Below are 23,685 nucleotides of genomic sequence, written 5' to 3'. Positions count from 1 at the left end.
TACCATCGCTTCACTGACAGGTTTCCTCAAAAGACAAGATGTTGCACTCCATAAACATATTACATGTCTGTCTGTGAAACTCAATGAAGATACAAAATGAAGTGAAACATGTGAAAAAGGGATATTATAACACTTAATTGTTGTTGTTACCTCAACCAACAAAGGTGGATGGAGGTTATGTTTTCACCCCTGTCTGTTTGTTTGTTACTTGCAAAATCTAAGATTTTTCAAATATATTGGTCGGTTGTGTTTGTTATTCTGTGACCTACAGGTCATAATTCTAAACCGATCTTCATGAAACTTCACCAAGTTGTCGAGGTCGTCACAATTGAGAAGCCTATTGATTTTTAGGTCAAAGGTCATCTGGAGGTCAAATTTTTAAAAATCGCCATTTTTAATCCGATTGACTTTAAAATTAAACATCACAAGTGAAAGCGGAACATCTGAAGCGAGTAAACACAGCAGCTTTGAATGAAAAATAGTTGACACATTGATCAGGTATGAGTACATCGTCACCAAAACACAGCTGTTCAAACTGTGTATATTCTACCCTTTTCCCCCAAACAGAGTGAGGAAAAAATGCATAAAAATGGAATACTGTAAAGTGAAGAGCAATCTGCAGATACCTCTGGAGACTCTGCACCTTGTTCCATGCAGATGTCCTGCCCCAAAGACATGGCGATGGCTCGAATCATCTGGTCCTCCTCTGACATATGCAGATCCTAGTCAAAAGAGTGCAAGTTATATATTTTTTTTAAACCAAACAAAAAACCACAATAATAAACGAAATGAGCCCGCAGCAAAATGAGTCCAATGTCACATGGAGTTGTTTTTCTCACTTTTATTTAAAAAATACAAGGTCGAGGCTCATGGAAGAGCGAGGATACAGAACAGATCAGGACACAACATAGCAAAGAGAACAGCATGAGAAAGGGGAAATGCCAAAAGCATGGCAGAGGGAGAGTCGACGGAGATGGACATCCAGGGGATGCAGGTAACGATCAGTGGTCAGGGAGAACACAAGGGATGAAAAGGTTCTATACCCAGGGAAAAATTGCAATATTGATCATAAAATTCCATTTTCAGTTTTTTTTTTGCGATTTGGGATAGTTACCTCAACTTTGTTCAAATTTTAGCAGGGTTTTCATTAAGTTTCAAACTATACGGCAGGGTTCATAAAGGTAGACGCCTGATTGGATGAGTGAAGCAAGGAGTCGTCTGCCAGGCCTCGAGTCTAGGAGCCACCTCGGCCTATGGAGTTCCTTAAAACAGTAAGTTTCCTGTTTGGAATTATTTTCAATTCTGTTTGACTGCCAGAGAAGGAGACAGAGTAAAGGAAGTATCACTTCTCTCTGCACATGTGCGATCAGGACAAATTCAGTCAAAATACTGCTAAACTGCAGGTTTGCTTTCTGAATGATGTTCAAAATATAGTATTCAATTGGAATCAAGTTGTTCCTCGATCATAAACTGACGTTCGTATACAGACAGACAGACAGACGTGAACCTGTTGCTGGACCCCACTTTTCACTTTGGGTGCATAAAAAACAGTCATTGGGATATGAAAAAATATATACATACAATGCCAACAGAAAGTCTGCACCCCCTTTCAAAATTTTCACCTTTTTTGCCTTATAGCCTGAAACTAAATTGCATTAAATGAGACTTTTCGACCCACAGTGCATTCAGAAAGTATTCAGACCCCTTCACTTTTTTCACATTTTGTTATGTTGCAGCCTTATGCTGAAATCGTTTAAATTCATTTTTTCCCTCATCAATCTACACTCAATACCCCATAATGACAGAGAAAACAGGATTTTAGAAAGTTTTGCAAATGTATTAAAAAGAAAAAACTGAAATATCACATTGACATAAGTATTCAGACCCTTTGCTATGACACTTGAAATTTAGCTCAGGTGCCTCCCATTTCTCTTGATCATCTTTGAGATGTTTCTACACCTTGATTGGTGTCCACCTGTGGTAAATTCAATTGATTGGACATGATTTGGAAAGGCACACACCTGTCTATACAAGGTCTCACAGCTGACAATGCATATCAGAGCAAAAACCAAGCCATGAGGTCGAAGGAACTGCCTGTAGAGCTCAGAGACAGGATTGTGTCGAGGCACAGATCTGGGGAAGCCCACAAAAAAAAATTCTGCTGCATTGAAGGTTCCCAAGAGCACAGTGGCCTCCATAATTCTTAAATGGAAGAAGTTTGGAACAACCAGGACTCTTCCTAGAGCTGGCCACCCGGCCAAACTGAGCAATCGGGGGAGAAGGGCCTTGGTAAGAGAGGTGACCAAGAACCCAATGGTTACTCTGGCTGAGCTCCAGAGATCCTGTTGTGGAGATGGGAGAAACTTCCAGAAGGACAACCATCACTTCCAGAAGGAGACAGAGAGACAGAGAGAGAGACAGACACAGAGACAGAGACAGAGACAGAGACAGAGACAGAGACAGAGACAGAGAGAGAGAGAGAGAGAGAAGAGAGAGAGAGAGAGAAAAGAGATGAGAGGAGATGAGATGAGATGAGATGAGATGAGATGAGAGGATCCAATAGAGAGCCACATGTTGGCGACAACAGTAGACGCAATCAGTAAGCCACGAGTGTAATTGGCCTTGGATGCCATAGGCAGGGAGTTTGGAGAGCAAGGTAGGGGTGCAAGGCTGTCGAATGTTTGAGATATGTCTGGCGAGACGGCCATGATCTCGTGTCTGAGACAGAGCCTCCATCATTGGGACAGCAGAAGCATCAGTCCAATGTGGAGTGACCAGATCTGAATCCAAACTGATGGTTTGAGATCAGTCCTTTGGAGCAAAGGAATGAATTGATGTCAACTGCAATGATGGATCCCATGACCTTGCTGATTGGAACTAAGCCAATGGGTCTCTGTTGGTAAGAGAGAAAGGTGGGTCAAGGAGAATTTGTAAAGGAGGGGAATGAGGTAGAGGGACGCTGAGGGGTATGTAAATGAAGAGGGGGAGTGTATCGTCGTAGACAGATTTGACAGTTCATGGACGTAAATGGAAGGTGATAATCGTGGTGCAGGCAACCTCTGCAGATTAGTTTTGTGGATCTGAATTGGGGATCATGAGAAGTCCAGACATGACAAGAGCGGGCAAATGGGATATTGAAGGCAGGGTGGAAAGTCGTGCTGTTGGTACAGAGAGACCGAGCGTTTACGAGTTCAACATGTAAGGAAATAAACTGTGTGAATAATAATAATAATAAATAGACCGAGCGTTTACGAGTACAACAGGTTTAGAAAATAAACTGTGTGAATAATAATAATAATAACAACAAGTGAATCCTCTTGGATTGCGCTGAGGTTCGGGCATGGAATTTCTAGGAGGAAGTATAATTTGTATGCAATGAAAGTACATGTAATATGGGATCGAGTAAGATTCACCAGTGCGCGTGCGCGAATTTACGTCACGTCGGCAGCGAGAAGGCGTTCCCCAACACGAACCAATCAGGAACTGCCACACCCACTTATATGATCTCCGAATTCCTGTGACAGGAATTAGCGTTACACTGGCTGGAAGTCAATCGCTAAAGGCGCTTCCTCAGCGCCAATCACCAGTGCGCGTGCGCGAATTTACGTCACGTCGGCAGCGAGAAGGCGTTCCCCAACACGAACCAATCAGGAACTGCCACGCCCACTTATATGATCTCCGAATTCCTGTGACAGGAATTAGCGTTACACTGGCTGGAAGTCAATCGCTAAAGGTGCTTCCTCAGCGCCAATAACTAGAATTGCCACTTTATAACTGCTGGCAATGATGACCGGGTACTTTTTACCTTTTGTCATGACTAATTAGCTCGGGTTGGGGCAGGAGGTGTGGGGGAGGAGCATTGGAGGTTGGGGGTGGAGGGGGGTATTGGAGTCGGAGGGGGGGGGGGGTGGATGGAGGGGTATATATTGTAGTCAGGGTGTGGGGTCGAGTGTTGAGTGGAGGACTGGAGGGTCAAAGATTTGAGAGAGGGGGATTGGCCTAAACACCACCGACACCACCTATACCCCTCTTCCACCCCTCGCCCCAACTTTCATACAACCCCACTTGGATCAGACACGTAACCCATACAACAGGCATTTTATGGCCATTTTCCCTGCAAGAGCGGGGATGCATGACGTCCTCTTTTTAAAAACTGGATTCACAATTGGATTTTAAAAATTCAATTCAAGAAAACTCGGCTTCAAACTCTTTTTTTTTTAAATGGCTGCCAGACAATGAGATGGACAACATTAAATTATCAAACTGTACTCCGAAACACTTGTTGATCATGTGCGTGAAATTTCGCCTTTTATTTTCTTTCTTTTTTTCCCCTGGCAAAGAAAAAATTGCAAGGTTTTTTTTTCCTTCTTCAATCAACTGAAGCATTCTGGCTGCCAGACCGTGCAACTGATCATGTCGAAATTCTAAACATGTATTCCCTTGACGAGTTATGGACCTCGTAACATGCCACCTTCAATCTATATTACGTACACAATTGACCCTTTTTCTGGGGATATCGTCAGTATCAACTTAAATGGTATCCGATGGTCATGGCCGGGGAACTTTTTGTTCAGCATGGATAGGCTATAATGCCTGTAAAGTTTCACTTCGATCTGTTCACAGCCGTTTCAGAGTGGGGTTTTGAAGTGTTGTATGTTCAAAAAATTATGGCAGCTGAACCACAACCAATGACGTCATCAATTAAATTCTCCCACACAATTTTTGCGTAGATCACGCTGAATAATTTTCATGCTGATCGGATCAAGCATCACACTTGTCGACTTATGACGTCATAATGAAGGCACCGATTACATAATCATTAACATGTGTTATTCCCCATGGGGAGGGAGTACCTTCCAATGAGCGGTTTAATTTTTTTTCCCCATGGAGTAGTTTCAGAGATATAGAGGTGCAAAGTTTTTATTTTTTTTTCCCCAAGATGACGCCCATACCACATAAACAGTCATAATTATCATTAAAAATTATATTGGGGGGGGGGGGGAGGGAGGGGGAGGGAGGGGGATCGCACCTATGGTAAAAATTTCATGTCAATCAGACAAATGGTTGCATAGAAAATGAATTTTAAAGGGAATAAACCCACAATACAGTAATAATAACTGGAACGGAATTCTTCGGTGTCGTGGCATCAACTGATATGCCTCAGCCCACATTGCAACATCATGATAATACTTGTACCAAGTTTGACTTAGGTCCCTCAAGCCATTCTTAAGTTATCTCAGTAACGAAAACCTATTACAGACTCTGACCTTTTGACACCAAAATCAAATCTGTTCATCTTTGCATCATAATACAATACATACTTTTAACAATTTTCGTCAAACTTCCATCACTGGTTCACAAGTAACATGATTTTTACCAAACATTACGTCTGACCTATGACTCCAAAATCTAATCAGTTCATCTTTATATGATTATACAGACCTCTACCAAGTTCGACTTGGATCCCTTCAGCCGTTCTCAAGTTATCGAGGTAACGAAAACCTATCACGGACAGACAGACGGATGGACAGCCGGACAGAACAGGAAAACATAATGCCTCCAGCGACTTCATCGGTGGAGGCATAAAAATAATAAATCGAGATAAAAACAGGTAGAGCTGCATTAAAAGTATACCTCCCCCATGCGAAATAAATCAATAATATTGGCCAGTGCACGACATCACCAGGGTGCATATGATGCCTGGGAATGCTGCCGTGCTGCGCATGGAGACAGAATTTGGAGGGAGCGGTGCACAATTGATTGATTAATTGGGCAATTAAAATAAATAAATAGTGTTGCGTGCTCCTCCCCGACCCCCTGGACAGGGTGTACCTCCGAACCCCGAGAGGAGCCACGGCAGAAAAATATGTTATTCTGTGCCAAACATCAATAGGGAAACCACACCAATGGTTATCAACCAACAAATATTGTATTAAAAATCACAAGAATAACGATACAACAATAATAGCAATCAACACATCTTATGATTAAAACCATCAGCGAGTATAGGATAACTCACTATGCTCCAAGTGAGAGAAAAAAAAACATTCCCCAATGTCTCTATAGCTCAAAGTTGATCCCCTCCAGTGATCATTAGAGCGATGTCGAATCGAAACCCGAACCCCGTTCATATGACGGGCCCGGTCACACCACCAAAACAGCAGAAAGGCGGATGCGGCCGAAGCGGCGCAAAGAGTCACGTGGTCCAAAACTGCGTAAAGCAAACTCAAGGCGAATGGGAAATCCAAAGGCGCCACTGCGTAAGGCAAACTCAAGGCGAATGGGAAATCCAAAGGCGCCCTCCAGATCTGAACTTTCACGGCTCAGTCGGCGAACCGCAAATTAATCTTCCAAAAGCCACGGTGCACACACACACACACATCAGATACGTCTGAAAGCGGTGGAAATGGCTGACGAAGCAAATACCTTGCTTGACGCGCGAAGCGCACGAATCAAAATGGCCGACGGCTCGTTCTCGAGTAGCCACGACCCGGCGATGATTCTTCAGAATCCCAACGCCAAACCTGACACCCAGGTTGATCAGTCACAGCGATAACCCCTATCGCAGGAATTCCTATCCAGGAAATTCAAAGTTCACTCGTGACTCTTGCTCGACAACATTCGATCCAGAACGCAAAGCAACCAGCTTCTTGTCCGACTTTTCGCTCCTTTCTTTTCTCTCACCTCCTCTTCTTCTTCGTCTTCGTCTTCCGGTTCCCCATCCGGTTTCCTGTTTCATTTGACATTAACCTTTTTACCTTTTGACAATAATAATGGCTATTTCCCTCAAACAATAATAATAATAATAATACATAGAACCAGAAATGTTTCAAGTGGATGAAAACCACAACACCGGGTAAGTGACGAATCCGTAACAATAGTCATCGTAAAATAATTATTTTCGTAATCAATTGGCTTATAGAATACCTAAACCACCACTGTTCCATCAGAATCTGTAATTTTTTGAAAGTTAACTAATCGGAAAATTGAATAATTAATAGCTTCATCGATAAATCAATAAATCAAAAATACCCTTTATAGCCAAATCACTTGGTCACTGTCGTGTCCAAATATTAGCTTTTCGGCGTGCATCATCACCGGGCTTTGGGGAGTGGCGATGAAGTGCAGCTCCTGGAGATGTAATAGCGAGGGGTGGAGGACAATACATTCGGAGAAGCGTGAAAGGTGCACACTTGATAAAGAAATCCCAACAAGGAACATGACAAGAACAAAATTGGGCATGCTTGCTAGCTACAGCGTCTTGGGGAATAGGCAGATACTCACAAGGACACAAATACAAGTTACGGTAAAAAAACGGAAAAAAGTATTAAAACAATTAACACAGATGAAATAATAACAAAGACAGCATAACAGGTGCGGAAAACGTAGCTTTGATGGACTGCAATGGGGCCCATACGAGCCAACATCTAACACGCTCAAACTCAGAACAGGCAGCAAATCAAGCAATAAGTCGGAGATAGATAGATAGATAGATAGATAGATAGTTCAATAAATACAAACAAACAAAAAACAAACAAACAAACAAATAAATAAATAAACAATGATTAATTATTGAAACAAGAACAAAACCTTTGAGAAGTTAAACTATCACACAAAAGAAAACCAAGATACATGACAAAGTGCCACTCAATTTGCTCCAAATATTGTGTGGTGAAACAAAATCTGTGACAAAACTAAAGCAAATGAAATGCGCAAAAGCTCAAGATCCCCAAATCGACCAAAATAATGAATAGTATGGAGATAAGGACTCAGAGTCTAGATTGATTGTCAACCCTGGGAATGACCACATTCGAATGTCGAAAACTTAGAGGGAACCTGATACAAGTCTTTAAAATGCTTAAGGGTCATGAAACAACAAGGTCACAACATTCTTCCAAGCAAACATGAACATTACAAAAAGCCATTGTTGCAAATTACTTAAACACAGATGCCGATGTGAGAAGGCACAAATTTTCTGAGCAAGTAATAGATCACTAGAATAATTTACCAGTTGAGGCTGTGGATGCAGACAGCTCAATGCTTTTATAAGGGCAACACTAATCAATATTTGAGGTAAGTAAGAGGGGTGTACAAAAGTCTGTCAAGACTTCCTGCCATAACATGACCACCTTCACTGTTGAGGTCATTCCTTGCGGCAGAGGAGTCGTCATCATCGTAAGTCATGAACCAGAAAGTCTCCTCCCCCATCGAAAACAAAGTGATGTAATTGATCACTTGTGCAATCCTCTTCTTCTCCAACTGTCCAATCTCTCTCTGATCATTAGTTCAACTTGTAGGACGGTTGCTTCTTTTAATTCTATGGAGGCTCAAAATCTCAAACAATAGATTTGGGCCATCTCTCTGTCCTTTGATACTGTCTGCCAACCTGCCTTAATTGCCAAGCCTTAATTAACAGCATTTTCGCCCTCCCCCCCACTCTCCCCTGACCCTCCCAAAACCACACCAGTTTTCCTTCCAAAGTCAATGCTGGATGCTCACCTCCATCCCTCTGTGGAACCAACTTGGTGCCTGTTGCTTCATGTTCTTCCATTCAAATATTTCAAGCACACCATTTATCATCACCAACACTGTCTTACATACCCAACTCCCCCTCAGAGTATTTTTATTTCCTCAATTTTTTTTTTGTTTGCAATTGTCCTTCAGCTCTTCTATAAGCCAAGACTACTTTGTGTTAATCAAATAGCGAAACAAAGCAAATAAACCAAAACAAAGCAAAATGAAAGGAATACTGACATACCGTTCCACCAAGCAGAGGTGGTGGGTGCGTAATAAGGTACTCCGTAGCCTGTTCCATTGTGGAAGTGTGCAACAGCGCCTCAACGGCCTGCTCCCGTGAGAAACCCATGTCGACAAGCTGCATACAATGAGGTTAGTCATGGCATAACTACAGCATAGGAATAGTGTTAAAACAAGACCATATACTCATACACTCATACCAACAGATACAGAGGGAGCAAAAAAAACAAAAAGCAAATGCACAACAAAAAAAAAAACAAAAAAAAAAAACACCTTTTGTCAAATCAAAACTGATATCATGTGACAATTGGCCCAATTTACCCTCCCAATGTGATTCTGACAAAATGGTGAAATCAACAAAAGGGAAAAAATTTTGGAAAGGTGTGGCACAAAAAATATCTATATAATAATAGCGTAAGGACTCGACTTTGTTATCCCTTTTACGCCGCACCCAGTGACCCGATGCCCACGGCACGAATGGATTTACGATCTACGAACCGCACTCTTTGTTTATCACGTACAGCCATACTCGAAAAATCTGAATTAGCCGACGTTGGGGCCCAAAAGCATCCGATTAACTGCCGATACGACGCCATCTTACGATGCCATCGTATTGGCGTCTGCTGGGCGAAGGCGAAGCAAGCCGTCCGCTGATTGGACAGGCGAAGGCGAAAGCAAGCCGTCCACGGAGTGGACAATCCAGAGCATGCATTTGTGCCGGTGTCGGCAATCGTTGTTCATATACGCACTCTTCATTCTCATCTTTCTTCCTAACTCTTACTCGGACAAGCAAATCCCCTATGCCATCCATAATGGTACACTCTATCCATACACCACATCCTCCCTTCCGTGGATGTTCCACGGGTTTCGGCTAGTATATTTATTATAATAATAGTAATAATAAAAAAAACTTTTCAACAGCAAGTCGTGCGTCTTTTCACGTCTTTGAAGCTGTCCATGCGCTCACGCTTTCGAAGTTAAGTAATTTTTCACAATTGTGTTTTTGTCGAAACTGTATTTATCTTTCGGTGTGTGTACCTATAGTGTGTCCTTAGGAAGATTCTCGGTGTTAATTTTTCATACCTGTATACAAAATCGTCGGTTAATTAGTGTCGCGTCTTTTGAGGCCTAGTAGACTACCGTGTCCTACCTTAAGGCTTTGTTTTTCTCTCAGCGGTCCATCGATTGTGCTGCAATTACTTTCGTTCTCTGTTTTTGTCCCAGTCTTTCACCCCATACTTCCTTGTTTAAAATCTCAACTCTCAAAAAAATTTAAAAAAAATTCCTTCTCTGTTCTTATTTGTTTGTTCGTTCTTCGATCCCGTGTTTCACCCCCATTTCCATTTTCCATTTCCCCAGATAGTTTTCACTGCTCAATTTTAAAATGTTTAAACTTTCCCCTGAAGTACTGTATTCTGTCGAATATTATAACACCTTTTTCTTCTTCTTCTATAAAAGGATGCTTTCGACTTGCTCGCCAAATCTATTCATTCCAAAAAAAAAAATCCATCTCTTACAGTTCCTCTTTTCTACATTCCCGAAACTCTCCTGCACTCCCACCCCTCCTCCAGCGTCCTCAAACGTATTTTTGACTCGGTCACAAGAAACTCATTTTGCAATAAATGTTCGTTTTCCATTAATCGTACACTTTCTAAAATCCAATCTCACCATTTCACCAATCAATCACCCCTCCCCTCCAAATCTTCCCCATAACCCCTCCCCTCCAAATCTTCCCCATCACCCCTCCCCTCCAAATCTTCCCCATCACCCCTCCCCTCCAAATCTTCCCCATCACCCATCCCTTTCAAATCTTCCCCCTTGCCCCTCCCCTCCAAATCCTTCCCATCACCCATCCCTTTCAAATCTCCCCCCTTGCCCCTTCCCTCCAAAACTCCCCCCACACCCCTCCCCTCCGAGACTCCCCTCTCACCCCTCCTCCTGAAAGCGTCCTCCCCGCTTCTTCCCCCTTCCAACTTTCACCTTCATCTCCCCCAACCTTCTGCCTCGCTCTTCCCCCTCCTCAAATAACACCTCTGTGCCTCACCCAATCACCATCAAACCTTTTGTCTGCCCCATCCTTCCCTTTCTCCAAGCTATTCTGGAATCTCTGACACACCTTCAATAGCTCTCCCTACCTCTTCCTCCTCTTCCACATCTTACCCCACCCCTCCCCTCCCCCCCCCCTGTTCTGTATCCGATGCTCCCCCTTCCTCTTCATTAACGGTATGGACCTAAAACATCCGGGGCCTTCGCTCAAACTTGACTGATCTCTCCATACAGGTTGCTTCTGACAAACCAGACGTGATCTGCTTAACAGAAACTTTCCTCCTTCATGATGTCTCTGATTCCTTGGTATCTCTCCCAGGTTACTCCCTCCTCCGGTAAGATAGACCTGAGCCTCGTCCTGGAGGTGGGGTTGCTATCTTTATAAAAAAAAAAACTTCCTCACTCGCCCTGCACTGCCCTCTCTCCACCTCACCCCCAGGAATACCTCTGGCTACGGCTTCCCCTTCGCTCCCACCTTTTGTTCATATGTGTGTTGTACCGTCCACCAAACAGTGATGACTCCATCTACATCTCGCTGTCTGATAATATGGACCAACTTCTATCTACCCATCCCAACTCTCTTCCTTATATGTGGTGATTTCAATTGTCACCATGCCAGTTGGCTGGGTGTGGGTACCTCTCTCACCAGCCATGGCTCCTCAGCAAAGGAGTTCTGCGACTCACTGGGACTGACACAATCTGTCAATATCCCGACCCAGATCTCAGTCAACGGAGCATCTTCTCTTCTAGACTTGGTTATGACTAACTTCCCTGAAAATGTCTGCTGCTCTTCTTCTGCTCCAATCAGCTCATCTGATCATCTGATCATGTGCTTGTTAAAGTGGACATCTCTCTGACCATTCACAGAGAGCCTCCTCAGCGTCGACGAGTCTGGCATTTCACTCAGGCCAACTGGCACGGTCTTCAAGCAGCGATCAATAATCTGGGCTTGTCTCCCATCTCTACTGCCTCTGACATCAACTCATCCTGGGAATTCTTCCAAAGTAAATTGCTCTCCCTCATGCACAGATTTATCCCATCTCGTCTTCAGTTGTCAAACCCTTCCTCCCGTCCATGGTACACGGAATCTTGTGGTGAGGCTGTTGCCCAGAAACAACTTGCCTTCGTCTCCTGGAAAGCATAACTAACAGAAGGAAATCTCATTTCCTTTCACAAAGCCCGAAACAAGTGTGTGTCCACCCTCAGGAGAGCTAGGAAACAATATCTCTCCGTTCTCAAAATGGAACTCTATCTGTCTCCCTCTTCCAAATCCTGGTGGCGTCTGGTCAAATCAGTTTCTGGTGTTTGTTCCCACTCCATCCCCTCCCTCACCTCAAACGGCTACACAGCTGACTCCGCACGTGAAAAAGCTGAATGCCTCAACTCTGTGTTTGCCTCTAAATCTTGTGTCCCAAACCCAACCCTCTCTGTACTGTGGAAGTGTAAATTTATGAAGCAAGCAACTTTTATGAGCCTCAACCCTTATTCCTAGTCTGCGGGTTTTTTTATGGTTTCCATGCAAAGCTTTGCGATCTCCCTGCAGTTGACAAGTTATCTCTGGCACTGCCCAGAATCATGGCTCGAGGAGAATAAAATTCTTAGTGGAGGCAATGGCGGGGCACATATTGCCATCAATGACTGATGAAACATTATTACAAATAGGGGAATATGTATTTCTATCAAAATCTATCAAATTGAACATCAAACCAAAGGTCGATCAAATTGGAGAAAAGGGTATTGTTTTCTTTTAATAATTAAATAATAACACAACTGGAGCCATAATGTCTACCGAGGCCCTTTGAAGTGATTTGCTGGGTTATCGAGGCTTACTTGCCAAAGCGCTTGGTAAACAAATGCTCATTATGACAAATTGTTTCAGCTCGCGGTCTTAACAAACTACCATTGTTTCAATAAATTAGATGTAAATATTTGTAGGGTGTGTCCCCTCCCACTTTCGCCTACGTGACTTCTGGGGGATGGTAGTTCCGAAGTCCATTCTCAATTTAATGTTACAACTAGGTTTTGATAAAATTATGTATAAAACTAAAAATTGTGTGCAGTATTGAGTATTAAAATAAAACTAAACTGAATAACGGTTCGGAAATAATAAAGTATAAAATCCATGTAGGCTAGCTCTCTCTCAGTAAAATCTTTTGTGGGATTGCAGTATGCTTTTGACTTATGAGGGAAAAGATGATTTGCAGATTGGAAAAGGATGTGATTGTCATAGCTACTGAGTGATTAAACAAGGACTTTCTTATTGTATATTTTCTAAATATTAAATCATAAATGTCCCTGCAATGGCATTATAAAACGTCGCTGCAACGTTTACGCATCGTTATGATTGCTTGGTGCCGAAGAGTCTGAAGCAGCACATTCTTCTCATTAAAGGATTTGTAAATGCAGATCTGCTCCCAGCAGGGAGCACCCTCATCCCAATATTTCACTTGACCAATCACATTGTATCCCCCGATCCTTGCGCCCTCCCACCCAAACTTTTACCCAACCAATCCGGCTGCTCTCCTCCCCTCTCTTCGCTCCTCCCCCCTCCTCTTGCTCCTCCCACTTGAAATGGTTTAAAAATCAGAACGAATGACCAAATAACCAGGATTAGCACTGGGTCTGTAGGATGTTGGTTTGCTGTACTTATGATTCTGTATGTTCATACTGTATAAAACCACCTTTAGAGGCCATTTTTCCCCGCAAGCGGGGGTTGGCCTTTTTCGGGAACTGTGGTTGTTGTTGTTTTTCGGTCCCCTTTTTGAAGCAATGTTTTATGGCCGGATGCCCTTCCTGACGCCATACTGTATGTTAACTGTATTCTATGCATGTTACTGTATCCTTATGATTCTATATGTTCATACTGTATGTTAACTGTATTCTATGCATGCTACTGTATCCTTTTGATTCTGTATGTTTGCACTGTATGTTAACTGTACTCTATGCATGCTGGTGTTTGGTATGATATTTCCTTGCGCATCCCTACTGTACCAGGATTTTCACCCTGGACTTTTGATCTAAGATTTGTTGTAAATCTTCCTTGTGTGTTTTTGTGAATTGTATTTTTGAAGACAGAAAGTGTTGTCCTCCTCGGGAATAAAATTTCTGACTCTTCTGACAAGTTGATGGACATCGAATTTCTTGGTTCATATATTACATACTACTGTAGGGAAAATATCCCCGACAGTACCCATCGTACCCAGTCGTACCCAGCTGCTCCTGGACTCTGTGTCCTTTCCTCCTGACAAGGTGGAGAAGCTTCTGTCAACCCTCGACTCTGATTCTGCAACTGGACCTGACGGCATCAGCCCACGGGTCCTAAAATCCTGCTCTGCCGCTCTTTCACTCCCTCTCTCTGTTCTCTTCACCCTCTCTTTTGCTCAAGGTCATCTGCCATCTGCTTGGAAATCAGCCAACATCACCGCTTTGCACAAAAAAGGTGCAAAAACAGATCCTAGCAACTACAGACAAATCAGCCTTCTCCCAATTATCAGCAAAGTCATGGAATCCATCATTGCTTCGGATATGAAATCTTTCCTCTTCTCCAATGGCTTGACCTCTGATCATCAATTTGGTTTCAGACCAGGTCACTCTACTCTGGACATGCTGCTTCTGCTTTCTCAACAATGGATGGAGGTCCTCAATGCCAAACAGGAAATTAGAGCTGTCTCCCTTGACATATCACGTGCCTTGGATACGGTCTGGCACCTCAATCTGCTCACTAAACTCTCCTCCTTTGGTATCCATGGAAATCTCCACGCATGGCTGGCGGACTTCCTCTCTAGTCGTAGTCAACGTGTGGCCCTGAATGGGTTTCTCTCATCTCCTCTTCCTGTTCAGGCTGGAGTTCCCCAAGGCAGTGTTCTGGGCACTGTGCTTTTTCTGGTCTTCATCAATGATCTCTCTGACTCTCTTGAAAATCCTCTCTATCTCTTTGCTGATGACTCTACTCTGTCGCTCCATTCCTCATCCCTCAGATCGGCAGTCTGCAGCCTCCTCACTCTCTGCAGACCTGGACAAAATCACAGACTGAGCAAACAAGTGGAACATGTCTTACAATCCTGACAAATCTCACACTCTTACGATGCTTCTCCGAAAAGACCGACTGGAGAACCCTTCCATCCACTTTCTGAATAATCTTCTCCAAGAAGTTCTGTCACTCAAGCTTTTGGGTCTCACTATCTGCCATGATCTTTCCTGGGAAAACCACATTTCAAATCTGGCCTCCAAAGCCAGTCGCCGACTGGGCATCCTCCGTCATGCGAAGTCCTTCCTTGGCACACCTGACTCCTCACCACATACAAGGCTTTCATCCGCAGCTCAATGGAATACTGCTCTCCCCTCTGGGCTGGTGCTTCTGCCTCACACCCAGCTCGTCTTCGCGCTGTTGATACCAAAGCGTTCAGAATCATTGGAATCTCCCGCGATGAAGCTAACTCCGAGGGCCTTTCACTCACTCACCGCAGGCAGGTTGGTGGTCTTTCCGTCTTCTACCGACTCCTCTCCGGCCTTGCCCCCCCCCCCCCCCCGCAGCTCTCTCTGGGCTCTGTCCCCCAAATATTCCTACAGGTCGCACAAGATCTGCCTGCAACCCTCATGGTTAAACTGCCAAAATCAAGACTCTCTGCTCACCTTCACTCCTCTTTTCTACCGCCTCTGGAACAAACTCCCTCACTCTCTTCAATCCCACTCCTCTCTCTCCAGGTCTTTAAAACAGCTGTTCACCACCATCTCTTATCTTCCCCCATCCAAAACCTTGATCTTTTCTACCGCCGCTAATTTCACCCCAAATCCACTTTTTTGAAATACCAATTTCTTTCCTGGAAGTCCTTGGTGTCCTTGTGTTTTACACTTCTCCCACCCCCCCCCCCCCCCTTCCCACGCCTCCTCCCCCCAAGCCCTCTCCCTCCCACACATCTCCCGGTGTCCTTGCTCTCAAATGTGTTTGTGTGTTTCCCCTTCTCTCCCCATCTTGTCTACCGCTCCCTCTTTTTATATATTTTGTTTGTCTGTTTGATCTGTTTGTGTGATAAATGTTAGCTCTTTCACGAGCCTCGATTCTGTATACAAAAAAAAACAAAAAAAAAATACAATACAATACAATACAATACAAACCAAACACTGCTTTTAAGTTATGCAATCAGCTTCAGATAAAACGAAATGCCAAATAGTTCATAAGGTTTATCACTTTGAAAAAAAAAACTAAATGCTGAACAATAAAAAATTAAATTAAAAGGGCCCTGTAAAATAGTTCTTCATCTCACCCTGTCGCTCCAGAAGGATAGTCAAATGAACCCACCTATCTATTTCCTTGATCATCGACTGGATGTGATTCAGTCTCTTGAACCTCTAGACCTCACCCTCAATCATAAGCTTTCCTGGGACGACCATATCAAAGGTGGCCTCCTAAGCCAGCTGCAGACGACAGGATGCCCTCCGTAATTTTAAGTCATTCCTTGAAAAATCAGAATTGGTCACAAACTGCAAGATCTTAGTCAATAGCTCTATGGATTGCTCTCATAAATAGGCTGGCAAAACAGTACAACATAGGCTGCTCTTGGAATATGTGGATTCTAAAGCTCAACATTATTGGCATCTTATGTCGAGTTTGAAATGAAAGGTCTGATGCTTTCATAATCGCAGGGAGGTCATGGCATCTGTTTTTGACCGGCTCTCCTCCGACAGAGCTCCATCTGCTCTCCATACTGTGACGTTCCCCAGCTCTTCTCTGACAGGCACATCCATCCATCTCGTGCCACTCCACTGGCTAAACCCACAAAATACAGGATTTCCACCGACCCCCACTCCTTTGTTATTTTATAACATTTGTGGAACTACCCTTCTGGAGACTGTTCAATAGCACTCTTCCCTCCAGAGGCTCAAGCAAGTGCAGGCCACCATCTGATCTCTCATCTCACGTCATGGCATGCGCAACCACACCCCATTTCTACCCACGATCTTTTCCACCACCCCCACCCCCGGCCCCCATCATTTATTAACCTTTCTTAAACCCAACACACGCACATCATCCCAACACATGCACATCGTTCCAACTCTCCTCCATCACCATCATCCCACCCTGACCACCACCTCCTCCCCACACCACCACCAATCACCCTCCCCCTGCCCCCCCCCCCCATTGCTCTCCCCTCCTCCCCCTTTTCCTGTTTTACCCCATCTCCCTGCTCTTCCATGAGCCAAGCTTTTTTTACACAAAATATCAAGTATTCAAGTTTTTTTTATTCCCTCCAAACTTTGTTCAACAAAACAATGGTTTACCTGTTGAAGCTGCTGCTGGTTCACATCAGGCTCTCTGCGATGGGAAGGTGTTCCCACTGTGCCAGCAGTACTGCCTGCTGTGCCACCACCAACTGTGCTGCTTGCACCTCCACCACCACTGCTGCTACTACTGCTGCTGCTGTCAGTGGTACTACTGGCAGCTGCTGGCACAGAACTCGCACCACCAGTGGTTGCAACACTGGCGGCTGAACCGCTTGCCAACGCCACAGCACTGCTATTACCATTGCTGACACTTCCTGCACTGCCAGTGACACCATTTACTCCAGCAGTACCTCCACCCACATCCTCTGGTGCAGGTGGCGGTGCCTCTTCATCTCGTGAACCGTCTCGCTCCTTGGAGAGCTGTTCTCGGATGATGGTCTCCCCACGCAGTATGTGACAAAGGATGGCAAGCATGGACTCTGCCATGCGACTTCCGTAGACCTTCAGGGGCCGCCGATTCCACAGGTTCATTATGGCTTCAAAAGCTGCCTAAGGGTAAAAATAAAAATATATATATTTCAAGCAACAAAAAGTCTCAAGGCAGTGCCAATCAATGTTTTGCACTGTGGACATGAAGTCCACATTAAGGTGGATTTTTGTTTATGACACCCTAGCGAGTTCTCCTTTCAACCAATGACAATGGATTTCCACAACATAACTGTTGGCCACCTTTCTTGTTTCTTCTATGTTTAATTAGTAATATTCATATTGAATGAATGAATGATCGTTTTAAGGCCATTTTCCCCGCTAGAGCAGGGGTTAGCCTTGCGGCCCCCATGACAATCATGGTTCCCTGTTTGAGGCAATGTTTTTATGGCTGGATGCCCTTCCTGACGCCAACCCTTAATCGCCTCTTAAGATGCGCAGGGATACGGTGTACCTATTCTAAACCGGGGTACACACCGGGATCATTCATCCCAGCAAGCTGGTACTCAATTTGCCGACCTCGGAAGGATGACAGGCTGAGTCAACCCCCCTGGTGTTAAATTAGCGATCAACCGGGATTCGAACCCAGGATCCTAGGATCCCAAGCCAGCACCCTAACCGCTAAGCCAACACCATTCATATTGTTTTTCAAAATTCTCTTTGGCTCTTTAATTCAGTGGTTGACAGGTGGCCAGGATGATAATATACAAACGCAAAACACATATTCATATTTATTTCAATGCTGATCAAAGCTCAATTTTTCAAGTTTCTGGTTTTGTGTGCAATGTTCAATTTTTCTTTTGCAAGAGCGATTCCTTATTCTCAGTGGCATGATGCTTTTTATGAATTCATAAATACATATCCTCCATAAAAGTAGACAGCTCATGGTTTACAGACACAGACTAAAGCCGTGGTTCCCAACCTGGGGGCCATGGCCCCCTGGGGGGTCATGGTGCATTTCTCGGGGGCCAAGGGGTAATTTGAACCATACTAAAAATTAAATATTGTTTTGTTTTGTTTTTTATATTGTTTTGACTGATATTGTTGTTGTTTTTTTCCTATTGCAGATTTGACGTTATGGCTTTGATTGGCTTCGATTGGGCAGACACTCATCAAGCCTTGTACCCTCCTAATTGTCGAATGGGTTCTCGGCAAGGCAGAGGCTCACAAAGTTGAACAGGTGTCTTTATCGAATAACACAATGCAGCGTCATATCCGTGACATGTCGGAAGATGTGAAACAACAGATCATCAATGAGATTAAGGCGGCGCCTTTCTGCTTGTTTTCTTTTCAACTTGATGAATCGACCGATGTTAGTTCCTGCTCCTAGTCAGGTTCACTATGATTTTTCGTTCAAAATTTTGGTAGATTAGCAAAACTATACATTTCTGGAATACTCAGAGCTTGAGGAATCCAAAAATTAATGTTTGCATTTGCATAGACACCTTTGCGAAAATGACCCTCAGGACAGTGATGAAGATCTGTAAAAGCATATTCCTGAACGGTGTAGACCTAGTAGATCCTGTGTATAGGACTTATAGTTCAATCTGATACTAACAAGGCTGCTTTCTTGCTTTATAAACCCATACCTATAACTTCAAAGGACTTGCAATATCATGTATTATGTAATACAGTTATATCACAAATATAAAGACAATGGTTTTCAATTACCTTTGTTTGTTGCTTTTCTATAATCCTGAGCACTATTTTGAGGCCTTTATTAGATTCCTTAACCCAGAAAACATAGGATTAGCATATTTAATTAAGTTTCTAGGTTGACTAGAAGCCGAGATAGCGCAAAATATGTATTTTATGGCGGCCATTTTGAAAATCCAAAATGGCGGCCGTGCAGGTGTCTGTGCAAATGCCAACATTGATTTTCGGATTCTCCATGCTCTGATGATTCCAAAAATGTACAGGTTTGCTAATCTCTCAAAATTTTGAACGAAATTATATTTGTTAACATATAGTCAGGTTCACTATGTTAACAAATATAATTTCGTTCAAAATTTTGGGAGATTAGTAAACCTGTACATTTTTGGAATCATCAGAGCATGGAGAATCCGAAAATCAATGTTGGCATTTGCACAGACACCTGCATGGCCGCCATTTTGGATTTTCAAAATGGCCACCATAAAATACATATTTTGCGCTATCTCGGCTTCTAGTCAACCTAGAAACTTAATTAAATATGCTAATCCTATGTTTTCTGGGTTAAGGAATCCAATAAAGGCCTCAAAATAGTGCTCAGGATTATAGAAAAGCAACAAACAAAGGTAATTGAAAACCATTGTCTTTATATTTGTGATATAACTATTACATAATACAGGATATTGCAAGTCCTTTGAAGTTATAGGTATGGGTTTATAAAGCAAGAAAGCAGCCTTGTTAGTATCAGATTGAACTATAAGTCCTATACACAGGATCTACTAGGTCTCCACCATTCAGGAATATGCTTTTAAAGATCTTCATCACTGTCCTGAGGGTCATTTTCACAAAGGTGTCTATGCAAATGCAAACATTAATTTTTGGATTCCTCATGCTCTGAGTATTCCAGAAATGTATAGTTTTGCTAATCTACCAAAATTTTGAACGAAATTATATTTGTTAACATAGTGAACCTGACTATCCCAGCTACTGGCATTCGTTCACTATGTCAAGGGAGATATCAAGGAAGAATTCTTGTTCTGCAGTGCCCTGGAAACAACGACAAAAGCTAACGACGTCATGGAAAAAATGAAGTTGTTCTTCGATGCGTGAGGAATTCAGTGGGAGAATATATGCGGTGTCTGTACTGACGGTGTTCCTGCCATGCATGGTTCCAAATCCGGATTCCAAGCAAAAGTGAAGATGCTGGCACCACAAGCGAAATTAACCCACTGTACGATTCATCGCTACGCCCTGGCTTGTAAGACTCTCCCTCTCTCATTGAAGAAATTATTGAAGTCGAAATCAAGATTGTTAACTACATCAAGGCAGGGGCTCTCAACACCCGAATGTTCAAGGAGCTGTGCAAAGACATGAAACGTTGCTGTACTATACTGCTGTACGCTGGCTTTCGAAAGGGAATGTTCTGAACCGCGTCTTTGAACTTTGTGTGGAAGTCAAACATTTCTTGAACCTTCAAGGGAAACATGACCTCCTGCAGCATTACGACGAAGAATTGTGGAACGAACGACTTGCTTATCTTGCTGACATTTTCGAGCAGCAGAACCAGCTGAACCTCAAGCTCCAAGGAAGAGCGACTAATATTATTCTTTTCCACGATCACCTCAGAGGATTTGTTGCCAAGCTCCAAAACTGGCGCAGGAAAGTGAACACCGGAAACATTGCTATGTTCGAAAGAATGTCTGAATTGCAAGACAGCATGGGAAAAGAGCTTGCGTCCATACTGAAAAATGACATTCTTGATCATCTGCAATCACTGGAGCTAGAATTTCATAAGTATTTTCCTGATTTAGATGACAATGAGGCAAAAATTGTGAGGAATCCTTTTTCCGTCAACCTTTGCGTAGAGAGCATGCCGGAGGCAATGCAAGATGAATTCCTGGATCTCCGAAACGATTCATTTGCCAAAGACACATTCGAAGAGAAGAGCTTGACGGAGTTTTGGGTGGGAATGGGTCGCTACCCTAATATTAGCCAGATAACTATCCGGGTGCTTCTGCCATTCTCGTCTACCTATCTCTGTGAAGCGGGGTTTTCCACGCTGTTGAATATCAAATCGAAACAGCGTAATCGACTCAACGTGGAAGATGACCTCCGCTGTGCCCTGACTGACAACCACAGATACCCCAATTGGTAGCGAAAATGCAATTTCAGCTATCCCACTGAGTTTTTAATTCACTTTTATGGCGCATGCACCGCATCCCTAGTTTTGATTACCTGAGTTGTTGTCGAATCGTTTCTTTTTGTGAGATTATAACACACTGAGTTAAATACAGACAACAGAGGTTTTTAGTTTACACATATTCTTGACTTGGAACCTTTTCATACTGTTTTCTTGTGTGACAGTTCTATTTTATGCTGTCCATAGTGTTGCTACTGATAATATTAAAATCTCACATCAAACATGCATCATTCGAGCGACGTTGCTTTGTTTGCTTCTTCCAAAAACGATGTAGTTGGGAGCCAGTAAGGAACAGAAAAAAACTATGGAACTAAATGTTCATGTTGGCTACTTGGAATTCCTCATTTTCTGTGTAATAATTTACCAATTCCCATACAAACAAAATAGCCAATTAAAGGAAAAAACACCTCTCAGAATGCACCACAGAGCATCTAGAAATCAAAAAATTTCTGGGGGGCATGCCCCAAGACCCCCCACCCTACCCTGCTTACACGTGCTCCGCCACTCGACCCTCACGAAAGGGAGGGGGGTGCTGGGGATATGCTCTGGGGGCCATAACACAAAAAGGTTGGGAACCCCTGGACCTGGTAAAGCATACCACCATCTTTATGATTTTTTTTTTTTAATTGCAGAATTCAAAATAAAACTAGAACGGGACTCTGCAGTCATGACGTCGAATGATATGCATAGCCCACATTATTACATCATTATACATACTTGTACCAAGGTTGAATAAAATCCCTTCAGATGATCTTAAGTATCACCTTTTCACCTGATATGACCTCTGAACTTTCACCTCTTGATGCCAAAATCTAATCAGTTCATCTTTGTATCATAATATATACTTATACCAAGTTTGGTCAAAATCCCATCAATGGTTCACAAGTTAGCTCGGAAACAGAATTTTCAACTTACTATTACACTTACTATTTCAGATTACATCTCTCTGACCTTTATGCCCATAATATAATCAGTTCATCTTTGCATTCATTATACATACTTGTGCAAAGTTTGACTTCGATCCCTTTAGCCGTTCTTAAGTTAGTGGTAATGAAACCCTATCACAGATGGACGGACAGACGAACAGCCCGAAAACCTCATGCCTCAGGCGACTTCGGCAGAGGAGGCATAAAAATATGTGGGTTGGAAAAAAATTATATTTTTAACTAGGTACGTTTTTGTTTTCTCCCCTTCCACATTAAAACTTTTATCTCGATTCTTTGAGATTTTCAAACCAATAATTGGAATCTTGTTAAATTGACATAGATTTACCACTTGGTTGTGGAACAGACTGTGCAACAACAACACAACAACATGCATTTTAAGGCCATTTTCCCTGCTAGAGCAGGGGCTAGCCTTGCGGTCCCCATGACAATCTTCTCCATTTTGCCCTATTTTCTGCATCTCTCCTTGTTAACCCCCTTGCCTGCATTTCTTCTTCCACCATCTTTAGCCAAGTCTTTCTCGGTCTTCCCCGTCCTCAACTTCCTTCTACATTCATTCCCATCACTCTACTCAACCAGTCACTTTCATCCTTCCTCAACACATGACCAAACCATCTCAACCTGTTCCTCTTCACAGCATCAATCACAGGCTCTATTCCCATCATCTTTCGCAATTCATCATTTGTCTTCCTCTCTCTCAACGATACTCCGCACATCCACTGAACCATTCGCATTTCCATCCTTTCCAGCCTTCGTTGCTGCTCTACGTTCATTACCCATTACCCATGGAACAGACTGTGCAGTACAAAGTTAAATGCTGGGTACTTTTTTCCTGATGTATGCCTAAAATATGGTGAAACTAAATATGAAGGTAGATTTGCACATCTTATCCACCGTTACCATTTATTAACTCAAAGAACATAACTGTGAAAAAACAAGAATGACTGTGAAATATGAGAAATACAATATTAACAAGCGTTACGCCTAGGTCCCCCGTCGGTGAAGTGATGCGAGTTGACAAAGTGGAAGACGCAAGGCGGCCATCTTGGATTTTGACGTGGTGACCCAATTTTCAATAGAGTTCTTCCTTGTGCATAGATACACCCACACACCAGATTAGAAGTTGGTACTTCGCTTATTTTTCAAGATATTCCGCTCACAAGGTTCAGACATACATGGCCGTGGCCATCTTGGATTTTGACGTGGCAACCCAATTTTCAATAGTGTTCTTCCTTATGCGTAGATACACCCACACAACAGATTGGAAGTTAGTAGTTCGTTTATTTCTCAGGCTATTTCGCTCACAGGGTTCAGACATATATATATATATATATATATATATATATATATATATATATATATATATATATATATATATAT

General features: G+C 43.0%; 1 protein-coding gene across 8 annotated transcripts in view; it reads right to left on the bottom strand.

Moving 5' to 3' along the window:
* HUWE1 (HECT, UBA and WWE domain containing E3 ubiquitin protein ligase 1) overlaps positions 1 to 23,685 on the bottom strand; it is a 334,325-nt gene that overhangs the window by 180,431 nt on the left and 130,209 nt on the right. For 6 of the 8 annotated variants that reach the window (XM_068112748.2, XM_068112754.2, XM_068112750.2 and 3 more), the window contains exons 32-34: positions 17,083 to 17,574; positions 8,759 to 8,875; positions 627 to 722 (exon numbers count right to left, since the gene is read on the bottom strand). In XM_068112748.2, coding sequence (XP_067968849.2) covers positions 627 to 722; positions 8,759 to 8,875; positions 17,083 to 17,574 — 705 coding nt within the window. The remainder of the gene's footprint in view (positions 1 to 626; positions 723 to 8,758; positions 8,876 to 17,082; positions 17,575 to 23,685) is intronic. The other 2 variants (XM_068112751.2, XM_068112755.2) reach the window with 2 other exon arrangements.

Source organism: Myxine glutinosa, chromosome 4, assembly GCF_964187855.1.
Source record: "Myxine glutinosa chromosome 4, kmMyxGlut1.1, whole genome shotgun sequence".
In the NCBI taxonomy this organism is placed as follows: Eukaryota; Metazoa; Chordata; class Myxini; order Myxiniformes; family Myxinidae; genus Myxine; species Myxine glutinosa.
The sequence above is the reverse complement of the archived record's forward strand: the minus strand, read 5'-3'. Positions and strand labels throughout refer to the sequence as shown.